The 24,084-nt window shown below is 48.7% G+C and overlaps 1 protein-coding gene across 1 annotated transcript in view; it reads right to left on the bottom strand.

The window, feature by feature from the left end:
• CLNS1A (chloride nucleotide-sensitive channel 1A) overlaps positions 1-24,084 on the bottom strand; it is a 42,778-nt gene that overhangs the window by 12,020 nt on the left and 6,674 nt on the right. The window contains exons 4-5 of the mRNA XM_082244288.1: positions 22,133-22,246; positions 5,284-5,454 (exon numbers count right to left, since the gene is read on the bottom strand). Coding sequence (XP_082100414.1) covers positions 5,284-5,454; positions 22,133-22,246 — 285 coding nt within the window. The remainder of the gene's footprint in view (positions 1-5,283; positions 5,455-22,132; positions 22,247-24,084) is intronic.

The following is a 24,084-nucleotide window of genomic DNA, read 5'->3' as shown; positions in this document are numbered from 1 at the left end:
CTTCAAGTCTTCAGACCATTGGGCTTTATGCGGTCTCTTCAGGAGTAGGACTAGGCAGAAACCTTTTTGGTTTCGCCCCTGGGGCAGTCCCAGAGGGTATACCATCACTTCCTGCTATAGACTTCCAGTTTGTAACAAGTAGTGTCAGAAGAACATAACTCAACCCCAACAGAGGGGCGGGTGCTGTGTCCGTCAGTGAACCTCAGAGAAAAAGGAATTTACGATGATACAAAAATCCATTTTTTTCTCTTTCACTGACGGACACAGCTTCAAGTCTTCAGACCATTGGGATGTCCCACAGCAGTGTCTATATGAAGGGGTGGAGAAAAAAAAAAAAAAAAAAAAAAAAAACACAGCAAACGCAGAATTTCCAACAAGGATAAAACATAGCCAACCAGGTAACAGGAGCTTACCACCCTCAAGAAGCGGCAGCCTGCAAAACTTTGCGATTAAAAGGACTCATCCAAAGATGCAAGTCCATCTACCTTATAAAACTTTGTGAATGTGTGTACAGGCGACCACGTAGCCGCCTTGCACACCTGAACAACCGACGCCCGATGACGGAAGGCCCAGGAAGCACTAAGCGCCCTTGTAGAATGCACTTTAACAGGGACAGGAGGAACCAGACCCTTAATGGAATAGGCCTGCACCACTGTCTGCCTGATCCACTTGGAAATGGTCGCAGCAGATGCAGCCTGCCCCTTAGGAGGGCCATCCATAAGAACAAACTCGGATTTTCAAATCGGTTCAGTCACCGCCAGGTACACCCGAATCACCCTTACCACATCTAACGAATGTAAGGCAATTTCCTTACAATGTTTCGGCTTAGGACATAGGGATGGTAACACAATATCTTCATTCAAATAAAACCCAGAGACAACCTTAGGAAGGAACTCCGAACAGGGTCGCAACACCACTTTGTCCCTTATGAATCACCAGGTAAGGTGACTGACCGGACAATGCAGCCACCTCAGACACCCTACGTGTGGAAGTTATAGCGACTAAGGACACCTTCTGCGACAGCGTGAGCAGAGGATGTTCTTGAATATTTTCAAAAGGAGGCTTTTGAAGTACTGACAGTACCTAATTGAAGTCACACGGAGGCACCAGGGAACTCCTTGCACAAAAGTTTGAACCAAGGATTTCGCCTCCAACGGTCTTTGGAAAAATATGGGCAAAGCGGAAATATGGCCGACCAGTTCTTCAACCAGATCATGCTGCGAAGGATCACAGCCGTCACCGAAACCCTGCCAGGCCAAGGGGGCCGCATCCAGGGATGCATTACAAATATACTGTAACCCCTGGATCAAATGATCCAACAGCTCAGGAGGATGTTGACTCCCCTCCAGATCCTGGTGTAAAATCTTAGCCCATTCCGTTAAAGTCTAGGATACCAAGGAGATAGCAAACACTGGTCTCAAAATTGAACCAGCCGCGGTGAAGAGGTACCGGACCAGGGCCTCCGCTCTTGTCCACAGGGTCCTTAAAGGATGGAGAATCCTCCAGCAAAAGTGTGGCTTTATTTAGCCTGGAAACCTGAGAGTACACCGACAGTGGAACCGTTTGTTTTTTCAGAAGAGACTCAAAGGGATATCTCCCAGCAAAACACTTAGGTATTCCAACCATGCGTTTCAGGGAACCCCACTGACTAGTGACAATCTTGTTAAAATAGGCAAGAAAGGGAAACACCTGTCACCTTGGAAGATCTGCAGGTGCCAAACTGCTCCGGCATCGCCAACTCAGCTTCAGCTGATTCCTCCTATAGTTTCCCGCACTGACACAATCAGGGTGTCCACCAGTGATTTTTCATGCGCGGCTGCAGAGGACGACTCATCCTCACTATTGGAGCACTCAGCGTGCGTGGACACAAACCCAGTGGGCCGACTCTCGTCCATGGCAGCCAAATCTACCTTCTGAGGAAGCAGAGGATACAGGTGAAGATGGGGGGAGCTTCTTGACAGGCCTCCTTTGCAGGGCCAGATCTACTTTGGCTACTAGCGACTGCAGCGCTGCCGTTATGGCAGCCAGGGCAGACAGACCCTGAGGGTCCCGCAGCTTCCAGAAGTGGATTGGGTGGTTAAACACACTCCAGAGACTCCATGACCGTAAGGGGTAATTAAAATGGCCCTGCTGACACTAGAGACCACCGCAGCCCAGCACTACAAGAAAATGGCCGCCGTTAAACTATGGAGAAACCAAAATCATGGCCACTGGACTACACAAACATGGCTGCCGAAGCTGGGAATACAGAATCCACGGCAAAATGGTGGCACCACACGGTGCTGCACGGGACCCTGGAACCCCAGGAGGGTACACCCCCCTCCCCCGCAGCATCTAGGTACAGGTACACCCTGGGGCCGGCAGCGGCATCACCCACTACTTCCCCAGCCCAGCACCATACAAGCCCCCCACCCAAAAGCACCCATGCTCCCCAGAGGGGGCCAGGGTTCAGATGAGGGCACCTATGTAGGGGGAACCCCACTAAGGAGAAGGGGGGAAAAGCATGAGTGGAAGGAAGGACACAGGAGGGGCCTATCAACCCCAGGGACGGCCCGCGACCACCCCAACAATTCCGTAAGAAAGGATGGGGAACAACTCGCCATACCACGGTCACCAAGCGGGTGCCACTCCCAGCAGTCCACTGCATTATCTTGGAATGGGGGTGCTGCGACTTTGATCGTGACTGCTGTCGTGACCAGGGCTATGCGACCTCACTAGGTGCTTCACTCGCCGGCTAGTCTCCGTCCAGTGGAGCTATATCGCGGCCAACCTAGCGCAGAGCTAATAGTTATGCGCTCGCAGGCCAGACTGGGAAGGCCATAAGGATCTAGAATATCCAGTGCGTCACCCAGTTCGGCTGTTGATTGTAGTTCACACAGTAACAAAAATAATAAAAGAAAAAAGTAAAAAATTCTATTTAAAAAAGGAAAAAAATGGCAAGACTACAGATCCCAGCATAGAGCCAGGTCCTTACTCCTGACTAGGCAGAAAAAACAGGATTCCTACAGCAGGAAGTGATGGGATACCCTCTGGGACTGCCCCAGGGGTGTAACCAAAAAGGATTCCACCCAGTCCTATTCCTGAAGAGAGACTGCATGAAGCTCAATGGTCTGAAGACTTGAAGCGGTGTCCGTCAGTGAACGGAAGAGAAATGACATTTCTGGGGGTGTTCTGTACAGAATGCCTCCATGATGCTGAACTGCATTGCCTTTTACAGAAAATTACAGCACTGCAGCTTGAAAAGGAAAAATTAAAAAAACACAGCTGCAAAAAGGAGACAAACAGCGCACCGCCGACCTCGCGCAGTAACGTTTATTAGAGACCCATACCACAAGACTTTACAATTGCACTCACATTTTCAAGTTGAAAATGTGAGTGCAATTGTAAAGTCTTGTGGTATGGGTCTCTAATAAACGTTACTATGCGAGGTCGGCGGTGCGCTGTTTGTCTCCTTTTTGCAGCTGTGTTTTTGACTAAGTCTGCCACCCAGTGGATACTAGGAGGAGCTGCAATGACCACGCACTGAAAAATCATACACCACAGCAAGCTGGGGACTGTTCATTGGATCAGCGCATGTTCTGGTGTTATTTCACATTTTGTGTGTGATTTTATAAAAAGGAAAGTTACATTTTTAACATTTAATTATAGTTTGACTAGTGTAGCAATTATATGCGCTTTCTATATACATACACACACATCCCTATATATCCCCTTGCCCAACGACCTATAGCAGTTTCCTTCTACAGGGAGGCAAAGCTGTGCAGGAGCACATGTATACATGTGATCCTGGGCTTCTTTGTATCAGGCGTGTGTGCCGCCGGCTCGCTCCAGCTGCGATTCTACAGTGTGAGCTGATCAGCGGGTCCCGCGGACCTGATGTCCACCAGCACCCGCTGATCGTTGGGATACAAAGGCAGAATGGCAGTCTGCCTATGTAAACAAGGCAGATCGCCGCTCTGTCAGTAGAAAAGGCATTGATCCTGTGTTCCTGCAAAGCAGAACATGGATCAATGCCTTCCCCTAGTAAAAGCACTTCCCACACAGTTAGAAAGCACAGGCTAGGCACAGTTAACCCTTTGATCACCCGTTTAACCCCTTCCCAGCCAGTGTCATTAGTACAGTGATCGTGCATATTTTTAGCACTGATCACTTTATTACTGTCACTGGTCCCCAAAGAAAAAGTGTCAAAAATGGCAGTTGCATGACTGTCCGCCGCCATATCACAGTCCCGCTATAAGTTGCTGATCTCGACCATTACTAGTGTAAAAAAATAAATGATATATCCCATAATTACTAGTGTAAAAAAAAAAAAATAAATATTTATATATAGCCCATAATTTCACTCATTAGAAAATCAAATGAACCTTACAATTACGTACAATTTTTCGTCTTGTGTACAACCACCATTACAGAACCAATATTCTCAAACATGATTTTTTTTTTTTTTCCTGTAAAATCTGAATGGTCTTGTAAACTTACTTTGAAGAATCACACACATTAACTTCCTTGAATTCTGTGACAAGGATTTACTATGCCCTGTAAGTAGGCAATGCTGTGTCACAGATTTCACAGAGCCTGCCTTCTGAACTACAGAGGTGCTGTTACCATGGGATATGTAGCCTATAGAAATTGAAGGTAAACCGTAGGAGAAACCGCAATACATGCAGGATGCACAAAACCGGAAGTTGTGGAAATGGACGGCCAGCAGACAGACAGCACTCACATGAAAGTAGGGATGTACCGATCCGATATTAGGGATCCAATATCGGCGCCGATACTTCCACAATAGCTGGATCGGGGATCTGTAAAATTAACCAATCCACGGGCCGATCCGGTTTTGCCGAGTCCCGGCTCAGCCATCCCTTACTTGGCGTAGTAGTAGTATGGGATGGGAGCCACTACTTCCTGTATAGGTCCAGCTCACAGGCGGAGTGATATCAGATGCACTCTGCCTGTGAATGGAGGAGCCGTACACATGAAGCAGCGGCTTTGCTCTATACTGCAGCCGCATGCTTTAGGCGTGTAGTTCCGGATCGGTATTGGCAGATACACAATGCCAGATATCCGTACAAAAAAAGTCGGATCAGTGCACCTCTACATGAAAGGAGAATGTTTTTTGTCCAGGTAAGCTTACATTAGATTATTTGTAGCGTTTCTACAATGCGGATGTTCTAAAAGGAGTTTATGGTGTGACCACAGATATCCTTTTAATACAGAATACTTTTCCTGTTAAAAAATGCATTACACATTTAAAGCAAATGTAACTAGTGCTTTTAAATTCACCTTCATATCCCATATCAGAACCTTCGGTCCGGACCCCGGCCATTGTATGCGGACCTACGGAGCTGGCCAACATGCCTTCAAACCGCTCTAAGTTGGCCTGTCCTTCAGCAGTGAGATGAGACAAGCCTTCTTCATAGGTATAAAACGTGGGGCCTTCACCTAGTCCTCGCTCTATGGAAAGAGCATAAGCACAATTAGAGCAGAAAAACCAGCGCCAGCATAAACTTGACACAGCACATATTAAAATAATGAGTGACAAATGATGATACAGTCGAAACAAGCCAGATATTTATGCCTATTTGTTGTGCCTTAGCCTTAGTTTTTTACGTTAAAGCGGAGTTCAGGCCACATACATGGCCATTTTTACCTAAAAATAACCCCCTAATCCTAAGCTATCCCCAATTACCCTAACACCAACCCCACATTACAGGTCATTACAGTTATAGAATAAAGATAAATACTTACCTTTAAAATTGATTGCAGAGCGCGGCCATCTCCGGTGTGGGCATCTGAAGCCGCTGTGTCCCCCGCTGTGTCCTTCTTCCGCTTCTTGGCTACCCAGAATGCTGATCGCAATCTCATGCATGTGCTGTAGATTGCGATCGGCAATCAGAGTAGCGGCCGTTCCCATTGCATCCTGGGATTGATGACGCTCATCTCCCAGGACACAATGCAAAGGAGGAAGTGACGTCGGCGGCCGTGTCCGCACAAGGAGGAAGAGGAAGGAAGGCAAGTGTATTTTCATTAAAAACAAGGTAAGTGAAAAAAAAATTTTCACCGTATTTTCTGGCGTATAAGACTACAAGCCGAGCGCCGATACAGCTCACCTTCCTTTCCTCTCTGCCCTGCTGTAGCCATGAAGTTGTGTATCCCCATGAAAGCTGCTATCCCTGCATGCTGATCCAGTGTCCATCTCCCCGTACTCCACACCGCTCACCTTCCTCTCCTGTCCGCCCGCTGTAGACATCCATCCATGCAGCTCCGTCATCTAAGGGTTAATATGCGGCTGCACCGGCTCGGCTTGTTCTGCCGAAATCCGGCACATGCGCATTTGTGGCAGGGATACCCACTCTCACAGGGAGACCTAGCAGGCCTCAGGAGCGAGACGCAGGGACGCAGAGAAGAAGGTAGAGTAATAGGATACAAGGGCGGGTGGGTCAGACGGGTGAAAGAAAGAGGCATGTTTTCCCGACACATCTGGTCACATCGCTGCTCTCTCCCTCTCATTTTTCCATACCTCTGGCATACCGCAGATGTTTTTGAGCCCCCCTCCACCGCATATTCTCCAGTTTTGGCCTATAAGACGATACCCGGCGTATAAGACGACCCCCGACTTTTGAGAAGATTTCCAGGGGTTTAAAAGTCGTCTTATACACCGGAAAATATGGTAACTATCCAATTCTTTTTCAGATTTTTTATGCTAACTAATGCTGCAAAATTTATTTTTAGGGTGGAACTCCGCTTTAACATCTAAATTCATCAATGTGTGGATAGGTGCTGAGCTTCCTAAAAAGTTAGAAAAAAGTAACTACTTTATTGAGGAAAAAAAAAAAAAAAAAAAAAAAAAAAAAACACTCCCCTCTGATCTATGTAAAGTTGAGCAAAAAAGTATTTAGTCAGCCACCAATTGTGCAAGTTGTCCCACTTAAAAAGATGAGAGAGGGGCCTGTAATTTTCATCATAGGTACACTTCCAACTAAGAGACAGAATGGAGGGAAAGAATCCAGGAAATCACATTGTAGGATTTCTAATGAATTGGTAAATTCCTCAGTAAAGTAAGTATTTGCTCACCTACAAACAAGCAAGATTTCTGGCTCTCACAGACCTGTAGCTTCTTTAAGAGGCTCCCCTGTCCTCCACTCGTTACCTGTATTAAAGGCACCTGTTTGAACTTGTTATCAGTATAAAAGACACCTGTCCACAACCTCAAACAGTCACACTCCAAACTCCACTATGGCCAAGACCAAAGAGCTGTCGAAGGACACCAGAAACAAAAATTGTAGACCTGCACAAGGCTGGGAAGATTGAATCTGCAATAGGCAAGCAGCTTGGTGTGAAGAAATCAACTGTGGGATTGCAGGACTGTATGATCTGTGCTGTTACACAGGGGAGAATGACAGGCGGCTTTGTTTACACTAGCCGCCTGCCTTTCTCCCGCTGTACCGGAGGATCGCGAATGAGCGGCGGACATCGGGTCCGCCACTCACTCGCGTGGCATGATGCGGGGGCGCGAGCTCGCTCCCTAGAGGGGCTGAATGCCGCCGTATATAGTCGGACGGCAGTCGGCAAGTGGTTAAAACACAGTGAATAGATATTAGCTGAAGTCTGAATTCACATCTTAAAGCAAGGAATCAGCTCCCGCATACAGAAACGGGAGGCGGGCTAATGATCTCAGGGAAGAGTAGGGGGAGGGGGGTGAACAGGGCAAGGGGGTGGGGGGGGTCAGAGCAGAAAGGGGAGGTAGAGCGATAAGGAGGGGGGGGGGGGGGGAGAAAAAGAAAAAAAAAAAAATAGAGGGGGGGATTGTGATGGTTGCATCCGGAAAAAAGCTTGGCCTCAACTAACGGTGTTCAGTCACCTAGTAAAGCTTTGCCCTCATCCGAGTAGATAAACATATCCCAGAGCGCCCAGGTTTTCGTGTATTGTTCCCGCCTATTTTGGGAAGTTAGAAAAAGGTCTTCCAGGGCATTTATCGATCTTGCCTTCCTAAGCCACATGGCAACAGTGGGCGAGTTGGAGCTCTTCCAGCACAGAGAAATGCACGACTTCGCCGAGTTCAGCAAATGACATAGGATCGATTTTTTTGTATTTCTTGAGAGACATTGATGTACAATGGAGTAAGAAGGCAGGGTCCTCGGGTATAGGGAGATGGCCCTGACTTCTGTCCAATGTTTCAATCTATCCAAAATATATGGAGCAGGGTCACCAGTTCCCCTCGGCATCTCCAACACACATCTGACGTGTTCGGGAAGAACCGGCACAGCGCAGACAGAGTGCATTACCAGTGGGACAAGAGTTTGTAGTTCATTTCTTGTGTCCATGTACAAATGGAGGATTTCAGGGCAAGGTGAACTATATTTTGGCGCTGGACAGGTGAAAAGACCTACCTCATTGCAGAGATTTTAAACTTTGTTGTAGATTCCTAAATTTTGTTATTCTGAAGAAAAATTTATTTTTGTAAGAACTTACCGTAAAATCCTTCTCGTTGAAGTCCATTGACAGACGCAGCTCTTATGCTTCTTCTACCATAGGGTTATGCTGCCCCCTACAGGAGTAGTACTAGGCAGGAAAAAATTCACTGACACGCCTACAGGGGCTGTCCTTCACAGCATAATCCCACACACACTCTGCCACAAGCCAGCTTCGTAGCAAGCTGCGAAAAAGACACAAACCATCCCCATATCAGAGGGGCGGGTGCTGCGTCTGTCAATGGACTTCAGAGAAAAGGATTTTAGGGTAAGTTCTTACAAAAATCCAGTTCTCTATCGTCCATTGACAGACACAGATCTTATGCTTCTTATACCATAGGAATGTCTCAAAGCAGTGTAGGCACGAGGGGTGGGAAGAATGTGACCAAGAAAAAAAAAAAAACACACACACACACACACACACACACACACACACACACAGGTAAAAGTTTTTCCAAAAGGCAAAAACATAGCCAACTGGGTAACAAAGCTGAACCAGGAACAACAGGAGCTTACCCATAGAAAGCAAATATAAACCCCTGAAAGAGAAAAAAATTCTCTTTAACCACTTTAAGACCAGAGGATTTGTCTGCTCAATGACTAGGCCCTGCCAACTCCGATATTCTGCAAGCAAAGTAATAGCCACCAAAAGGCAACCTTCTGATATAAAAAAAAAAAAGGCAGGAGATATGTCCCTATATTCTCAAAAAGAGGCTTTTGAAGAATAGACAAAACCAAAGTCAAATCCTACGGAAGCAAGGGAGATCGTCGGAGGATCCAAATGACACACCCCTTGAAAAAAGTGTGAATCAAGGTATTAGCAGCCAACGGGCGTTGGAAGTACATCGCCAAAGCAGACACTTGACCCTTGATCATGCCCAAGGCCAACCATTGCTCAACTCCTTTCTGCAAGAAAGCGAAGACCCTAGCCACCGAAAAAAAGGCAAGGGTGCAATTTTGCGATTCACACTATGAAATACACATCTTCCACGTGCGAGGATACATTTTTTCTGGAAGTCGCTGTTCTAGCCCTCAGCAGGGTAGGAAGCACAGATTCCGAGACTGCTATCTCAGCACCTGGCCTTCAACAGCCATGCCGTTAAAGCAGGATGGAGGATCAGCCCCTGAGACCACAGCAGGTCCTCCCTCAAAAGGCAACCACCAGGGAGGCACTACGACTATCTTTACCAGGTCTGCGTACCAAGACTGACCAGGCCAGTCTGGAGCCAACAGAATCACTGGAACATTCTCTACCGCCATCCTACGGAGAAACCGTCAACAGCTGTATCGGAGGGAAGGCATAAATCAGCCGATACTGGCTGCAAGGAGCAACCAACGCGTCGGCCAGAGGATCTTGAGCTCTGGCCACAAACCTTTTCACCTCTTAGTTTAGCTGTGGCACAAACAGGTCGACCTCCGACACACAGGAGACGAAAACCTCTGGATGAAGGGACCTTCATTCTAATCTGCTTGCCAATCTCCACTCTCGGAATGTCAACTGCGGAGAGAGCTGGAACCTATCCTTCTGCCCATGTCAGAATCTTAGCCACCTCCTTGGCGGCCCAGGCACTCTGTGTTCCTTTGATGATTGATGTAGGCCACAGTCGTGGCATTGTCCGACTGGATGCGAACCGGGAGACCAAGCAGTCGATTTGTCCATAGATTAGACAAATCTTGATTCGCGATTTGTCTGGGTACCAGAATATCGATCGGTAACGAAGACTCATCTGTCGACCAGACTCCCTGGGCACAGGGGTCATCCAGCACCCTGCCCCAGCTTGACAGGCTGGCATCCGTGGTGACCACCGTCCACAGCAGAGGTAGAAAGGACTTGCCCTGACTCAGGGCACACTGAAGCCACCAACAGAGCGTTGACCTCGTGAGGCGGCTCAAACTTATTCTGTCTAAGGACTGTAGATCCTTGTTCCACGGATCCAAGGATCTCCTTTTGCAGAGACCTGGAATGAAACTGAGCGAATGGGACCGCCTTGAAAAGGTAGATACCATCAGACTCAGGGCTCTCATGCATGTCCATAGAGAAGAGAGATCGCTTTCCAGCAAATCGGATCTCTCCCTGCAACTTCTGAAGTTTGTCCCCGGGAAGGAAGATCTTTGCCACGGAGGAGTCCAGAGTTAGTCGCAGGTAATCCAGTCGCACCGGCGGGGTCAATGCAGATTTGAAGTTGATGATCCACCTGAACTCTTGAAGGGTCTGAACCTTGATAGACAGTTCGCCCAACAAGGCTGGGTGAGAGTTTGCTCTCAACAGATCGACCAGATATCCTAGGATCGCAATCCTTTAGCGCAGCAACGCCAACACCGGGGCTATAACCTTGGTGAAGACTCTGGGAGCGGAGGCGAGACCAAAGGGTAACACCGCAAACTGAAAGTGCTCCTTCGCCACCGCAAAACGGAGATACCTCTGGTGTCCCAGTATATAGGGATGTGCAGATACGCAATGTCAATGGAGGCTCAAAAATCCCCCTTGCTACTACCGACTGAATGGATTCCATCCGAAACTACTGCTACTACTCAAAGTGGTTCAGAGACTTGAAGTCCAAATTAGGACGCACCTTGCCCTCTTTCCTGGGCTCCGTGAACAGGTTTAAATAAAAACCTTGAAACCGGTCCTGTGAGGGACCCGGCACAATCACTTCTTGTGCAAGGAGGTCCCGCACTGCCTCCCTGAGATCCTTCAAGTGATCTGGAGACAGGCAAAGATGTGAGGGAAAGAATCTGACTTCCGGCTGAGACCAAAATTCAAACTTGTACCGGGAACGACCCGGTTCGTGAACCCACTTGTCCCAGGTCAAGGACATTCAGGCTTCCTGAAAGAAACGCAGATGTCCCCCCCCACCCCAGAAAATGGGTGAGGACGCCCCTTCTTGCAGAAGAGGATTTTGCCCGCCGAACCTGACTGACTGGTCTTGGGCTTACCCTACCAAGCCTTTTTGCTCCCTCCAGAGGCCCTGAACAGTTTACCTTTCTCATGTTTCCCTGAGACATGAAAAAAAAACGCGTTTGGAGGATTGGGGAAGAAGAGTACTCTTACCCCCCCCCCCCCCCCCCGTGAAGCCTTTTATTAACTCATCCAAGGAGTCTTCAAACAATCGCTCGCTCCAGAAAGGGGAGATCTGTTAAGGCCTTCTGGAAGCCTGGTCAGCCGACCAGCTCTTAAGTCATATCATGTGGCGTATGGCAATCCCTACCGCTGATGACAACACTTCCGGGTTTTTGCATGGAGAACCGAGCTGAGAAGGAAGGCCCACGTCTACGACGAGGTTCCTTGCCCCTAGTAGCTTGCGGAAGAAAAGTACTTTTCCCCTCTGAGACCTTTAATGATATCATCCAGGGTAGCTCCAAACAGGCGATATCCTTGAAAAGGCAGATCAGTTAAGGCCTTTTTTGAAGTCTGATCTGCAGACCAGCACTTGAGCCAAAAGACACGCCGAAAGACCACTGCCAAAAACAGAGGCGAGCCATCTGGGAAGCCGCATCCAAAGAGGCATTACAGATAAACTGCGGCCCCTGGACCAGCTGGTCTGCCAGCTCGAAAAAGACAGGGGGGAGCTGTTCCCCCTCCAGATCACGGTGTAGGAGCTTAGCCCACTCGGCCAGAGTTTGCGACACTAGGGCAATGGTAAACACCGGCCTCATTGCTGAACCAGCCAGAGTGTACATAGTGCGGGCCACAGCCTCCGCCTTCCGGTCAGCCGGATCCTTAAAGCCCGGGGACTCTTCGACCGGAATCATGGTTGCCTTGTTTAATCTGGAAACTGGAGGGTCCAACACCAGTGGCACAGTCTACTTAAGAAGGGACTCCTCATAGGGGTAACACCTAGTATAGGTGGTCGTCCACCACTCTTTAGCGACAATTCTGTCAAAATGGGCAGGGAAAGGAAACACCTTTGCCACTTTGGATAGCTTGTGAATGCCAAAGGGCATCTGCGCCTCTGTCTTCAGGGTCTCATGCACAGATACAATCAGTGAATCCACCAGTGCTTTTTCTTACGTGGTCGCAGACGGAGGAATCATCCTCACCTTTAGAGGATTCCAGGCGTGTGGTTGCAGACCCAGCAGCGTGACCCTGTCCGCTGAATCAGATTCAGGATCTGAGACAGATGAGGCAGGGGAAGGTGGGGGACGCTTTTTGCTAGCCCTCACACGCAAGCCACCTCCACCCAGGACAAAGGACTCCAGGACCGCCGTCAGTGCACGAATGGATGGTTGGGACCCAGAGGGCCCCACAGCCTCAGAGAGGGGATCAGATGGGGGAACGTGCTCCAAAGACTCCATGAGTCACCAGGGGGACCTCATAAAAAAGGTAAAACACTGCTAAGGGACAACCCCACAGTGCTGGCAGCACCACCTGGTCGCCAGACACAAAGCACCAAGCAATCCTCAGCAGAGAGGGAGAGTACCGCACTAGACTCACCACCCACAGAAACAGCCACCTGCAGCCACCAGGGGAATCTGCACTACACGTGCAGCAATCAGGACGTAAAATGATCCAGGAATCAGCACTGGGGGATGAGGAGGGGCTCCCACGGCCAAAATCGCCGCCCAGAGTTCCACTGTCATGGCTGCTGCTATTTCTATTCGCCAGATAGCGCCCTGCCCCCAACCCAGGAAAGTGACCGGACCACCCAAACATGGAGGGGGGAGCAGGATGAGGGAATAGGCAAGCGGGGGGCGCCTGCGGGAAGGAAGGGAACCCGGGGGGCTGACCATCCCAAGGAGGGGCCACATCCACCCCAAAACCTTCCAGGGGGAGAGCAGGGACAGCTACTCACCATTCCAGGAACCAGGTTGGCACGCTCCAGATTGAACCTCTCTCCATCTAAATGGGGGGGGGGGGGGGGGGGGGAGTGCTGTCGGCCAGGAGGAATGCTGCGATTCAGGCCAAGACCCCAGGCGTTTAACTCGCAGGCCGGCCCCCATCCAGGGGTGTCATGTGGCAGCCGACCTAGCGCGGAGCAGGGGTCTGCACGAGGTCGCTGCCCAGACTGGGATGACCACTGGATCTAGATCATCCAACCCGTCCAGCAGTTGATTGTAGATCTCAAAGGAAAAAAATTCAAGAGGAAAAAAAACTTTCTATCCAAAAAATGGTGCCAGGACCAAAGTTTACAGCAAGCAAATAGGTCCTTACCCCTTACCAGGCAGAAAAAAACTGAGTGGCTATAGAAGAGAGAGTGTGAGTATACCCCCTGGGACTGCCCATGAGTGTAGCCAGAATTTTCTGCCTAGTGTCCTACTCCTGTAGGGGGCAGTATAACACAAAGGCTATGAATATCAGGCGCTGTGTCAGTCAATGATCGAAAGAGAAAAACATTCACAAAAGATGGCTTGATACTGATACATCCTTTCAGTTGTGATGGACTTTTGCACATGCGTGTTTTGCCAAAGCGAGCAACAAGACCAATGAAGCCTAATCAACTGCAAGCACAAATCTCAATTATGAAAGAGCATCAATTAGAAAGCTTTTAACTGTTCCAGTAAGCCAATTCAGTAAAAGAGATAAAGCCCCCTGACATCTGGAGGGTGTATGCTGTGAAATAAACAAGATCTTTGCAATCGTGCCAAACAGATCAGGACATTAAAAATCCCAATTATCCAAAACAATCACCACCAGAAAACGTCTGACTATGGTCAGATAATCACATCTATAGGTACCCTGTATTTTGAGCAGACACCCCCTGGATGACTGATGTCAAAGGATAGAAATAACCAGGTTCTTCCACATACCATTTTTTTCTCTCCCTTGTTAAATGGATTGCCGCACATTCCTAGCACAGAGTCTCTCTTCCTTCTCAGCATTTGCAAGCAATGCACATTGAATGATTCATTTGAACCACTTTGCTGAAACAGCATTCCCCATCCATCAATTGCACCCAGTGAACCGTCTTCTTGGAGATTTTTATGGCGCTGGAGGCGTCAGCACAATATTAGAGTAGTACAGGCTGGGAGTGAGCAGACGGTGTCCATGTTCCCATAACAATAAACGTGGTCACCCATGGGGAGGGAGTTTCAGCTGAGCAAGATTTAACATTTTTTTATTGATGTGCTGTCCTATGCTGCCATTATAACCACCTCCACTCCAGATGGTTTTACCCCTTCATGACCAGGTCATTTTTTGCTATTTAGCACTACGCTTCTTTAACTTCTGGACCGGCGCTCTGTGTTTATTTCAGAGAGAACGGTCTGCTGTGTTTACAACAGCAGACCGTTGTTCTTTCTCAACGGGGAGCGACCGTGGGTACGGCGGATCGCGTGGCCGAGCCAGCCTGCCACAGCATATCTGCGGCGGGCGGTCGGCAAATGGTTAACTGTCAATTGCGTGGTCATGCAATGCTGTACACAAAGGTTTTTACTTTTTGCGATGTAAACAGAAATATATATATATATATATATATATATATATATATATATATATATATATCACTGACTGCGGAAAGTTCACACTGGACCTCATGCAACTTGGATTCTGTGCCTCTCCACTCTTCCTCCAGACTCTGGAACCTTGATTTCCAAATTAAATGCAACATTTTCCACAGTCAGTGATGATTTGGGGAGCCATGTAATCTGCTGGTGTTGGTCCACTGTTTTATTAAGACCAAAGTCAGCGCAGCCCTCTACCAGAAAATTCTAGAGCACTTCATGCTTCCCTTTGCTGACCAGCTTTATGGAGATTCTGATTTAATTTTCCAGCAGGACTTGGCACCTGCCAGCACTGCCAACAGTACCAATACCTGGTCACATGATCATGCTATCACTGTGCTTGATTGGCCAGCAAACTCACCTTACCTAAACCCCATAGAGAATCTGTGGGGCATTGTCAAGAGGAAGATGAGAGACACCAGACCCAACAATGCAGATGAGCTGAAGGCCGCTATCAAAGCAACCTGGGCTTTCATAACACCTAAGCAGTGCCGCAGGCTGATCGCCTTCATGCCACGCCGCATTGATTTATGCAAAAAGGAGCCCCGACCAAGTATTGAGTGCATGCTATACTAAGCATGGACAGACTTTTCAGTAAGCCAACATTTCTGTATTAAAAATCTTTATTATTGGTCTTTTGCAATACTCTAATTTTATGATATACTGAATTTTGGGTTGTCACTAGCTGTAAGCCATAATCCATCAAAATTAAAAAAGAAATGCTTCAAATAATTGGATTTTTGACTTACCGTAAAATCCTTTTCTCTTAAGCTCATTGACAGACGCAGACTTCTTGATTAATATCAGTAGGGATATACTGCCCCCTACAGGAGTAGGACACTAGGCAGGAAAAAAGTTCTGGCCACACCTTATGGGCAGTCCCAGGGGGTATATTCTCTCTCTCCCTGCTACAGGATGTCAGTTATGTAACAAAGCAGTGTCAGAGAATTCAACCCAAACCAACTCAAAAATAGAGGGGCGGGTCCTGCGTCTGTCAATGAGCTTAAGAGGAAAGGATTTTACGGTAAGTCAAAAATCCAATTTTCTCTGTCGCTCATTGACAGAGGCAGACTTCTTGATTAATATCAGTAGGGACGTCCCAAAGCAGTGCCACAAATGAGGGGTGGGATAACAGAAATAAAAATCCAATCCAGAAGGCCCAACTGGAGCCAACCAGAAGCATCAAGGACTCATCGAACAAAAGGATGAGACCCAACTGAAAAAAACAAAAACCCCCGAGGTAGACCAATGGTCCCCTCAAACAGCGGCCTGCAGAACCTTGGGGCCAAAAGAGGCATCCGCCGATGCCAGCACATCAACTTTATAAAATTTTGTAAAGGTATGAACCGAGGACCAGGTAGCCGCCTTGCAAACCTGAAGCACCGACGCCTGATGGCGGAAAGGCCCAGGAAGCACTAAGAGCCCGAGTAGAGTGTGCCTTAACAGGGAACGGAGGAACCCGACCCTTAATAGAATAATACAATATCCTCATTCAAATCAAACTCTGAAACCACCTTAGGAAGGAAGGATGGATTCAGACGAAGAACCACCTTATCCCTATGAACCACCAGATATGGGGGAACGACAGGACAGAGGAGAGGAGGAAGGGCATACAGCAGCTGGTACTGCCCCCACAGAGTATTCAGTGCGTCTGCGGCGTCTGCCAGAGGATCGCGGGCACGGCTACAACCCTCTGCACCTTTCTGTTGCGCCGAGATGCCAACAGATCCACGTCCGGGGTGCCCCAATGAAGGCACAACTGGTGAAACACCTGTCTGAAGAGGCCATTCCCCTTGATCCAGGGTCTGACGGCTGAGAAAGTCCGCCTGTCAATTTTCCACACCCAGAACGTAAACTGCAGAAAGAGCTGGAACAAACTGTTCCACCCAAAACCTGCCGGCCACTTCCACGGCCGCCAGAACACTCTTGGTGTCCCCTTGATGATTGACATAGGCCACGGCCGTGGCATTGTCCAACTGAATCCAAACCGAGCAGCCCTGAAGATGCTCGGTCCGGTGAACTAGGCAAAACCTGATCGCTTTCAGTTCCAACACATTTGTCGATAACCTGGATACTTTCGGAAAAAAGGGCTTCCCCTGACTGAGCATCGGAGACCGAGGCCCCCAAACCAGAAACTACCTGGTCCGCTCGCTCAGCCGGATCAGATTGTCCAGGGAATCGGAATTCCAGTTCCATTTGAGAAGAATCTCCTTTTGGAGAGTTCGCGCATGACACTGAGCCTGCGGATACTCCGCACAGAAGAGGAGGTCGTCCAGGTAGCCCAGGACCGATATGCCCTGCTGCCGCAACAACGCCAGGACTGGGGCCCAAACTTTTGTGAAGACCCGGAAAGCAGAGGCGAGACCAAAGGGTAACGCCACAAACTGATAATGGTCCGCTCCCACCGCAAAGCGCAGATACCGCTGGTGTCCTGCGTAAATGGGAACGTGAAGATAGGCACCCTCTATGGGTGCCCTTTGCATCCAGTGCTGCACTGCCCCCAACAGAGCAATTAGGCGATTCGGGGACAGTCGCATATTGGAAGGGAAGAACCGCACCGGTAGAAGCGATCGCAACTCGATCTTGTGTTCCGACCGTATGACCTTGTGAACCCATTTGTCTTGAATACTGTAAAGCCACGGGTCCGGGAACCGGCGAAGACATCCCCCCACCCTTGATCTGGGTGGGGGCGTACCTTCAGGCTGAAGCGGTCTTATCCTCAGGTCTGGAAGGACCGTATTTTTGCTTACCAGACCAGGGTCTCTTGAAACCCCCCGGGGGGGCTTTGGAGGACTTTGCCTTATCGCCCGCCCCGGAGGAGCGAAAAAATTTCTTGTGAGCTGTAAAGGAAGGTCCCTGTCTGCGACGAGGTTCCTTACCTCCATTAGCCTGTGGTAGAAAGGTGCTCTTACCCCCAGTGAGATCCTTAATAATCTCATCCAAGGTAGCACCAAACAGGCGATCCCCCTGAAAGGGGAGATCAGTCAATGCTTTTGGAAGCCTGATCCGCCGACCAGCACTTTAACCATAGCATGCGCCGGAGGACCACCGCCGAGATCGACACACGCCTCAGCAATGGGGCAGCGTCCAGTGCGGCATCACAAACAAACTGTAGCCCCTGCACTGTTTGCTCCAGCAACTCCGGCACGGCAGGAGGGAGACTTCTCCCCTCCAGGTCATGGCGTAATAGCTTGGCCCATTCCGTCAATGTCTGTGAAACCAGAGCAATGGTAAACACTGGCCTTAGGGCCGATCCTGCCAGGGAGAATATGGAACGGGACACAGATTCCGCCCTACGGACAACTGGATCCCGAAAGGACGGGGAATCCTCCACCGGGATAACTGTGGCTTTATTTAGTCTGGAAACCGGTGGATCCACCACAGGTGGCAGCGTCCATTTTTTAAGGAGGGACTCTTCAAACGGGTAGCGCCTAGCAATCCGTTTAGGCATCCCAGGGGGTCGTTTTGGATGAGCCCACTCGTCTTTAATAATATCATCAAAGCATTTGGGAAAGGGAAACACCTTTTCCACCTTAGAGGGCTTGCGAGTGCCAAAGGCAACTTCCGTCTGAACTGCCTCCACTGGTGCAACCTCCAGTTTTAGGGTCTCCCGGACTGACATAATCAGTGCGTCCACCAGTGCTTTGTCCTGCGCTATGGCAGAGGCAGGAAGATCATCCTCACTGTCAGAGGGACGCGGGACATCAACCCTAAAGGAGGAACCCACGGCAGAAGCGACCGGCTCAGGATCAGAGTCTGAGGTATCGGACGAGACAGGGGTGGGTGGGGGTCGTTTTTTAGCCCCCCGTCCCTGACAGGCCCCCTCCACCCAGGACACAAATGACTCCAGGACCGCTGAAAGCGAATCAATGGTGAGTGGAGAATCGGAGGGCCCTGCGGCCACCTCGAGGGGATCAGATGGGGACTCATGTGCAGCAGGGTCCATGGCAATGCCAGGGAAACCTGTCAGCAAAAAATGACAAAATTAAAAAAAAAAAAAAAAAACAAACTTTTTTTTTGAAAAGAAGCCCCCAGCGCTAAAGCACCCCCAGTGGTCACGTGCTCGAGACCCCCGCATAGAGAGAGAAGAGAGACCCCCAAAAGGCTCACCACTTGATGCACCAGAGTTCAAACCAGGACTGCTCTCAGCGCTGTCTATCTGACAGGAAGTCTTTTGTGGAGTGATTTTCCCGGGTCAATGGAGGGGCCACGCCCTTGGTGATTACTACAGCTACTCAGCTCTCAAGCAGGACGAGCTGGGTGTACCAAGATGGCCGCCACCATGCAGGCTACAACAAAATGGCGGCCTGCGGGAAAATGGTGGCCTTGTGCGGTCCGCAGTGTCAACAGGGGACCCCCGCGAGCCTACCCTACGGATCGATCATAGATAGGCCTGAAAGCACAGGTATTAACCCCCCCCTGATCGTTTTTAGGGTAACACCGGCGGCGCCCCCCCCCCACCGCCTCCATATGTGGCCTGTACCCACTAGTGAGGGGGGCAGATAGGTGGGGGTGTGTAATAGGACAGAGGGGAACCCGGAATCATGAGGGTCCGACCATCCCGGGGAGGGGCCCGCGTCCACCCCAAAACCCGTCAGGGGGAGAGGGGGAACATTCTACTCACCATATCGGAACAGGCGGGCACCAACTCCTGACAGAACCCCTCTCCACCGAGGTGGGGGGGCTGTCGGCCAATACGGATGCCACGACTCAGATTCCGACTGGTCGTAGGCGACCTGGCGAGACGTTTAACTCGCGGGGCCAGTACCCGTCCAGTGGGACTATGTCGCGGCCGACCCAGCGCGGAGCTAGGGCCTGCACGCGCTCGTAGGCCGGCTGGGGTGACCACCGGATCTCAACATCCAGCCCGTCGCCCAGATCCGGCATGATTGCTTGAAGATCTCACAGGAACAAACTGGAGAAAAAAAGCTAACTAAAAAAGATCTAAAAAAAAAGCTTGCCAGGACCAGAGATCCCAGCAAGGAACTTAGGTCCTTACTCCTGACTAGGCAGAAAAAAAACTGACATCCTGTAGCAGGGAGAGAGAGGATATACCCTATGGGACTGCCCATAAGGTGTGGCCAGAACTTTTCCTGCCTAGTGTCCTACTCCTGTAGGGGGCAGTATATCCCTACTGATATTAATCAAGAAGTCTGCGCCTGTCAATGAGTGACAGAGAAATAATCACTCTGTCATCCTTTGCCAGCCCAATATAAATGGCTAAAGATTCTGAACCTGGCACTAAAACATTAGCACCAGCGAAGAAGCTTGCAGGCATTGGATTATTGAAGGGGTGACTATAGTGCTGCTTGTTTCTGCATGTCAACCTGCACTTTAAATGATTTATTTTAGTGAAGGAAACACAAATTTACCGCTTGCTGCCCACACAACAGATTTACTGTGGGGGAGTGGCACAGGCAGGACGGACAACGTACATGATTGGACACAGCAGGAGTTTGACAGTTGATTTCAGCCAATGATTTTAGCTGATCAGCTGTGTCCAATAACACAGAGTTCTCGGTTTACAAACACACAGAACTCTGTACAGTGAACAGCGATCTGAGGGATTCTTCTCCCGGAAAATCAGAGAGAAAAACAAAACCAGATAGTAAAATAAAAGGATTGCCCCTAGATGTTAACGCCTTCCCAGCCAGTGTCAGTGTACAGTATTATCACTGATTACTATCAGTATCACTAGTGACATCAGTGTCCGTTAGTGACTCTCCAAGATAGTGCCTGTTAGCGCCAGATTGCCCATCACACTATCACAGTCCCACTATAAGTCAATGATCACCGCTATTACTAGTATAGAGTCATAGCTGCATAAATTCCAGTATATATACACCATAGTTTGTAGATGCTATAACTTTTGCACAAACCAATTTATATACAATTCGTATTTATTTTCTTTACCAAAGACATGCAGCACAATACATTTTGGCCAAAATTTATGAACAAATTCGTTTTTTTACTGGATATGTATTATAACAAAGTAGAAAATAGTTTATCTTCAAAATTTTCAGTCTTTTTTCAATTTTATAATAGAAAAAAAAAAAAAACCAGCGGTCTGAAAACACCACCAAAAGAAAGCTCTATTTGTGGGGAAAAAAAAATATGAATTTAATTTGTGTAGTGTTGCACCAGTGTGCAAATGCCAGTTCAAGCAGCGCAGTGCTGAGTAGCAAAAAAACTCCTTGGTCATAAAGGAGGTAAGTGACGGTTCACATTTGTGCAATGCAGGAACGCTGTGAATATACAGCCTGTTCCCGCATCGCATCCGCACCCCTGGCAGTTCACACTACCATATGCGATACGTGGGGGTGTCAATTAAATGTTAACGACACCCCAGATCAGATCGCATATCGCAGTGCGATCTGCAAGTTTGCGCAGAATCGGATCGCACTAGTGTGAACCACCATGCGACCAGATTCTGCTGCGGACCAAAAAAGCGGTCCTGTGCGTGTTTCAGTGCGAATTCAGCCATACAAACTGTATGGCCCAATTTGCACCGCACAGAGATCGCATGTAATTTCAGGAGCAGTGCGCTCTGAATTACATGCGATCTCTGTGATCGCACAAATGTGAACCGGTGTTCCATGAAAAAACCATACCCATGAGAAAACCATACCCTCGTCTCTTCCGGTGCACCTACGGAGGGTATGGATTTCTCACAGTAGTGTGAGAAACGTTACACTTGCCACAGTTACATTTAAACAGCTCCTCTGCAACATGAGTCATCTCCGCTCCTATCCCTGTCACTTCCCTGATCTCGGCTAATATAAAAGCGGATCACGGAGCCAACATCTCCGTCATTTACATTTCATACACCCGCCGCCGCTTTTATATTTAGTAGCCGACATCTGGGAAGTGACAGGGATAGGAGCAGAGATGACCCATGTTGCAGCCGAACTGTTTTAATGTAACCGCCGCAAGTATAACATTACACACACTACCGTGATAATTTCATACCCTCCGAGCATGCGCACTTGTCAACTTCTCTGCTGTTCAATGATGTATCCAGGGCTCCGAGCATGCGCACTGCTACGCTGCTCAGCTGTTTCTGACAGGAAGTGACGAGGGTATGGAATGCTAACGAGGTATGGTTTTTTAACGTTACACCGGCACTAAAACCTTCCGGAGCTCAAGTGCTAACAAAAACAAAACAAAAGTGCATAGGCCCAATATTATTTACATGACTAGCACTGAAAGGCTGAACTCACCATGAGCCTCCACATCATACTCTTCTCCTTCAAAATCATCATCAGAGTCGTCCTCATCTTCCGGGTCGGGGTGCAGAGCCTGGCAGTCACACATGGCAGAGAACATCTCTCCTACTGAAATCACAGACACAGTTCATCAAATAGAAAGTAGCTGATGATTATCATTCTCTGTCTTTGAGCACATTCACTACTATAGAAGAGGCACCGACCCCTAAGGTAAGGTAACCTGCTTAAAAAAAAAAAAAAAAAAAAAAAATGCAACAAGCTGAATTTTTTAATTTTTAAAAACACATTCACAAAGAGTGAATTAATTTAATGTGTCACACAGGTTAATTTTTTTTTATAATTAAAAGCCATGTTTTCACATAACCTCTTCACAGTAAATCAAAGTGTAAATAGACACCCAAAACAAAATGCTTTCCTGGAATGCTTACAGAAAAAAGGAAAGCCTTAAAGTGGTTGAAAAAGGCAGAATATTTATTTACATGTATTCTATTAGGATAAAAAAACCTTCTGTGTGCAGCAGCCCTCCCTAATATTTACCTCCGCTCCATCTCAATCCAGCGATGTTGCACGAGAGACTCAACTGTACGGGACTCTCCCTTCTGATTGGCTCCCGCTGCTGTTAATCAATGGCGGGTTGGCAAGCCCAGATCCCGTGCAATGGATTGCCGACCCCAGAGCAACACAGACTGCATGGAGCCGGTGTTCTAAAATTTTGTCGGACCCATGAAAATTCCGGACCCTCGTCACTTCCGGGGACGCTCCGTCACCACCAGCTGCTGCGACCCCCCGGTGCGCATGCGCACAAGGCATTTTCAAGGTCCGATGAAATTCTAAGACTTACGAAAGGCTGACAGAGGAGGAGGGGCTGAGGTAGGACGCACACACCGCTGCGGGAAAATGTTACAACACCGCCGCGCAGAGCTGACTTAGAGGAGGCGGGAAGGAAGTAAATACTAATACTAAATAGTAATGATAAAAAATGTTTAGTATTTCTTATTTTTTTTATCATTACTATTTAGTATGAGTATTCACTTCCTTCCCGCCTCCTCTAAGTCAGCTCTGCGCGGCGGTGTTGTAACATTATCCCGCAGCGATGTGTGCGTCCCACCTCAGCCCCTCCTCCTCTCAGCTGTTCGTAAGTCTTAGAATTTCATCTGACCTTGAAAATGCCTTGTGCGCATGCGCACCGGGGCTCGCATCAGCTGGGTAATGACGTAGCGTCACCGGAAGTGACGAGGGTCCGGAATTTTCATGGGTCCGACTAAATTTTAGAACACCGGCAGCAGAGGAAGCAGGAGTCGCATAAGCTGATGCTTCCTCTGTAGCGCCGTCTCCTGTCCTAGGTGGAGTGATACTAAGTGCAATTCGCCTAGGACCCATCTAGCAGCCTGGGGGAGCTATGCCAACAGAAGCTAGAAGAGGAAAAGGTCAGTGAATTAAATTCATCACTTCACTTTGGCAATGGGGATATTAACACCTATAAAAAAGGTTATTAGACCGCTTTGACACTGATCCACAGATGCAGCGCAGTGCACCTGTGGCTTTGCTGCACTGAGCCACAGACATCTATTATATCCTGCTAGTTTGGTGCATTTTCTGAAAGTGCACCACACCTGCAAGATGTAATAGAAGTCTATGGCAAAGCGCTGCTAACCCCCAGGAAAGCTGAAGGTGCAACGCACCTGTGGTGCAGGTAAACCGCAGCCCATCAGTGTGAAAACCGCCTTATAGGGGCTCGGGACAGTAAGGGCCCATTTACATTTAAGTTTTTTTTTTGGGGGGGGGGGGGGGGGGGGCAGTAAAAACCCATAATTCATTGCGGCTCACAACCAGCTGCCAAATCACTTAAGTGGCCCTTGCTCTTCAAAAGGTTGAGCATCCCTGCTTTAGAGGAATGCTGCCCTGAGAAAAATACACCGGTGCTATCGCATACAACCTCCTCCTGG

Source organism: Pelophylax lessonae (genome assembly GCF_965119305.1).
Source record: "Pelophylax lessonae genome assembly, chromosome: 2".
In the NCBI taxonomy this organism is placed as follows: Eukaryota; Metazoa; Chordata; class Amphibia; order Anura; family Ranidae; genus Pelophylax; species Pelophylax lessonae.
This window is presented reverse-complemented; position numbering and strand designations above follow the sequence as displayed.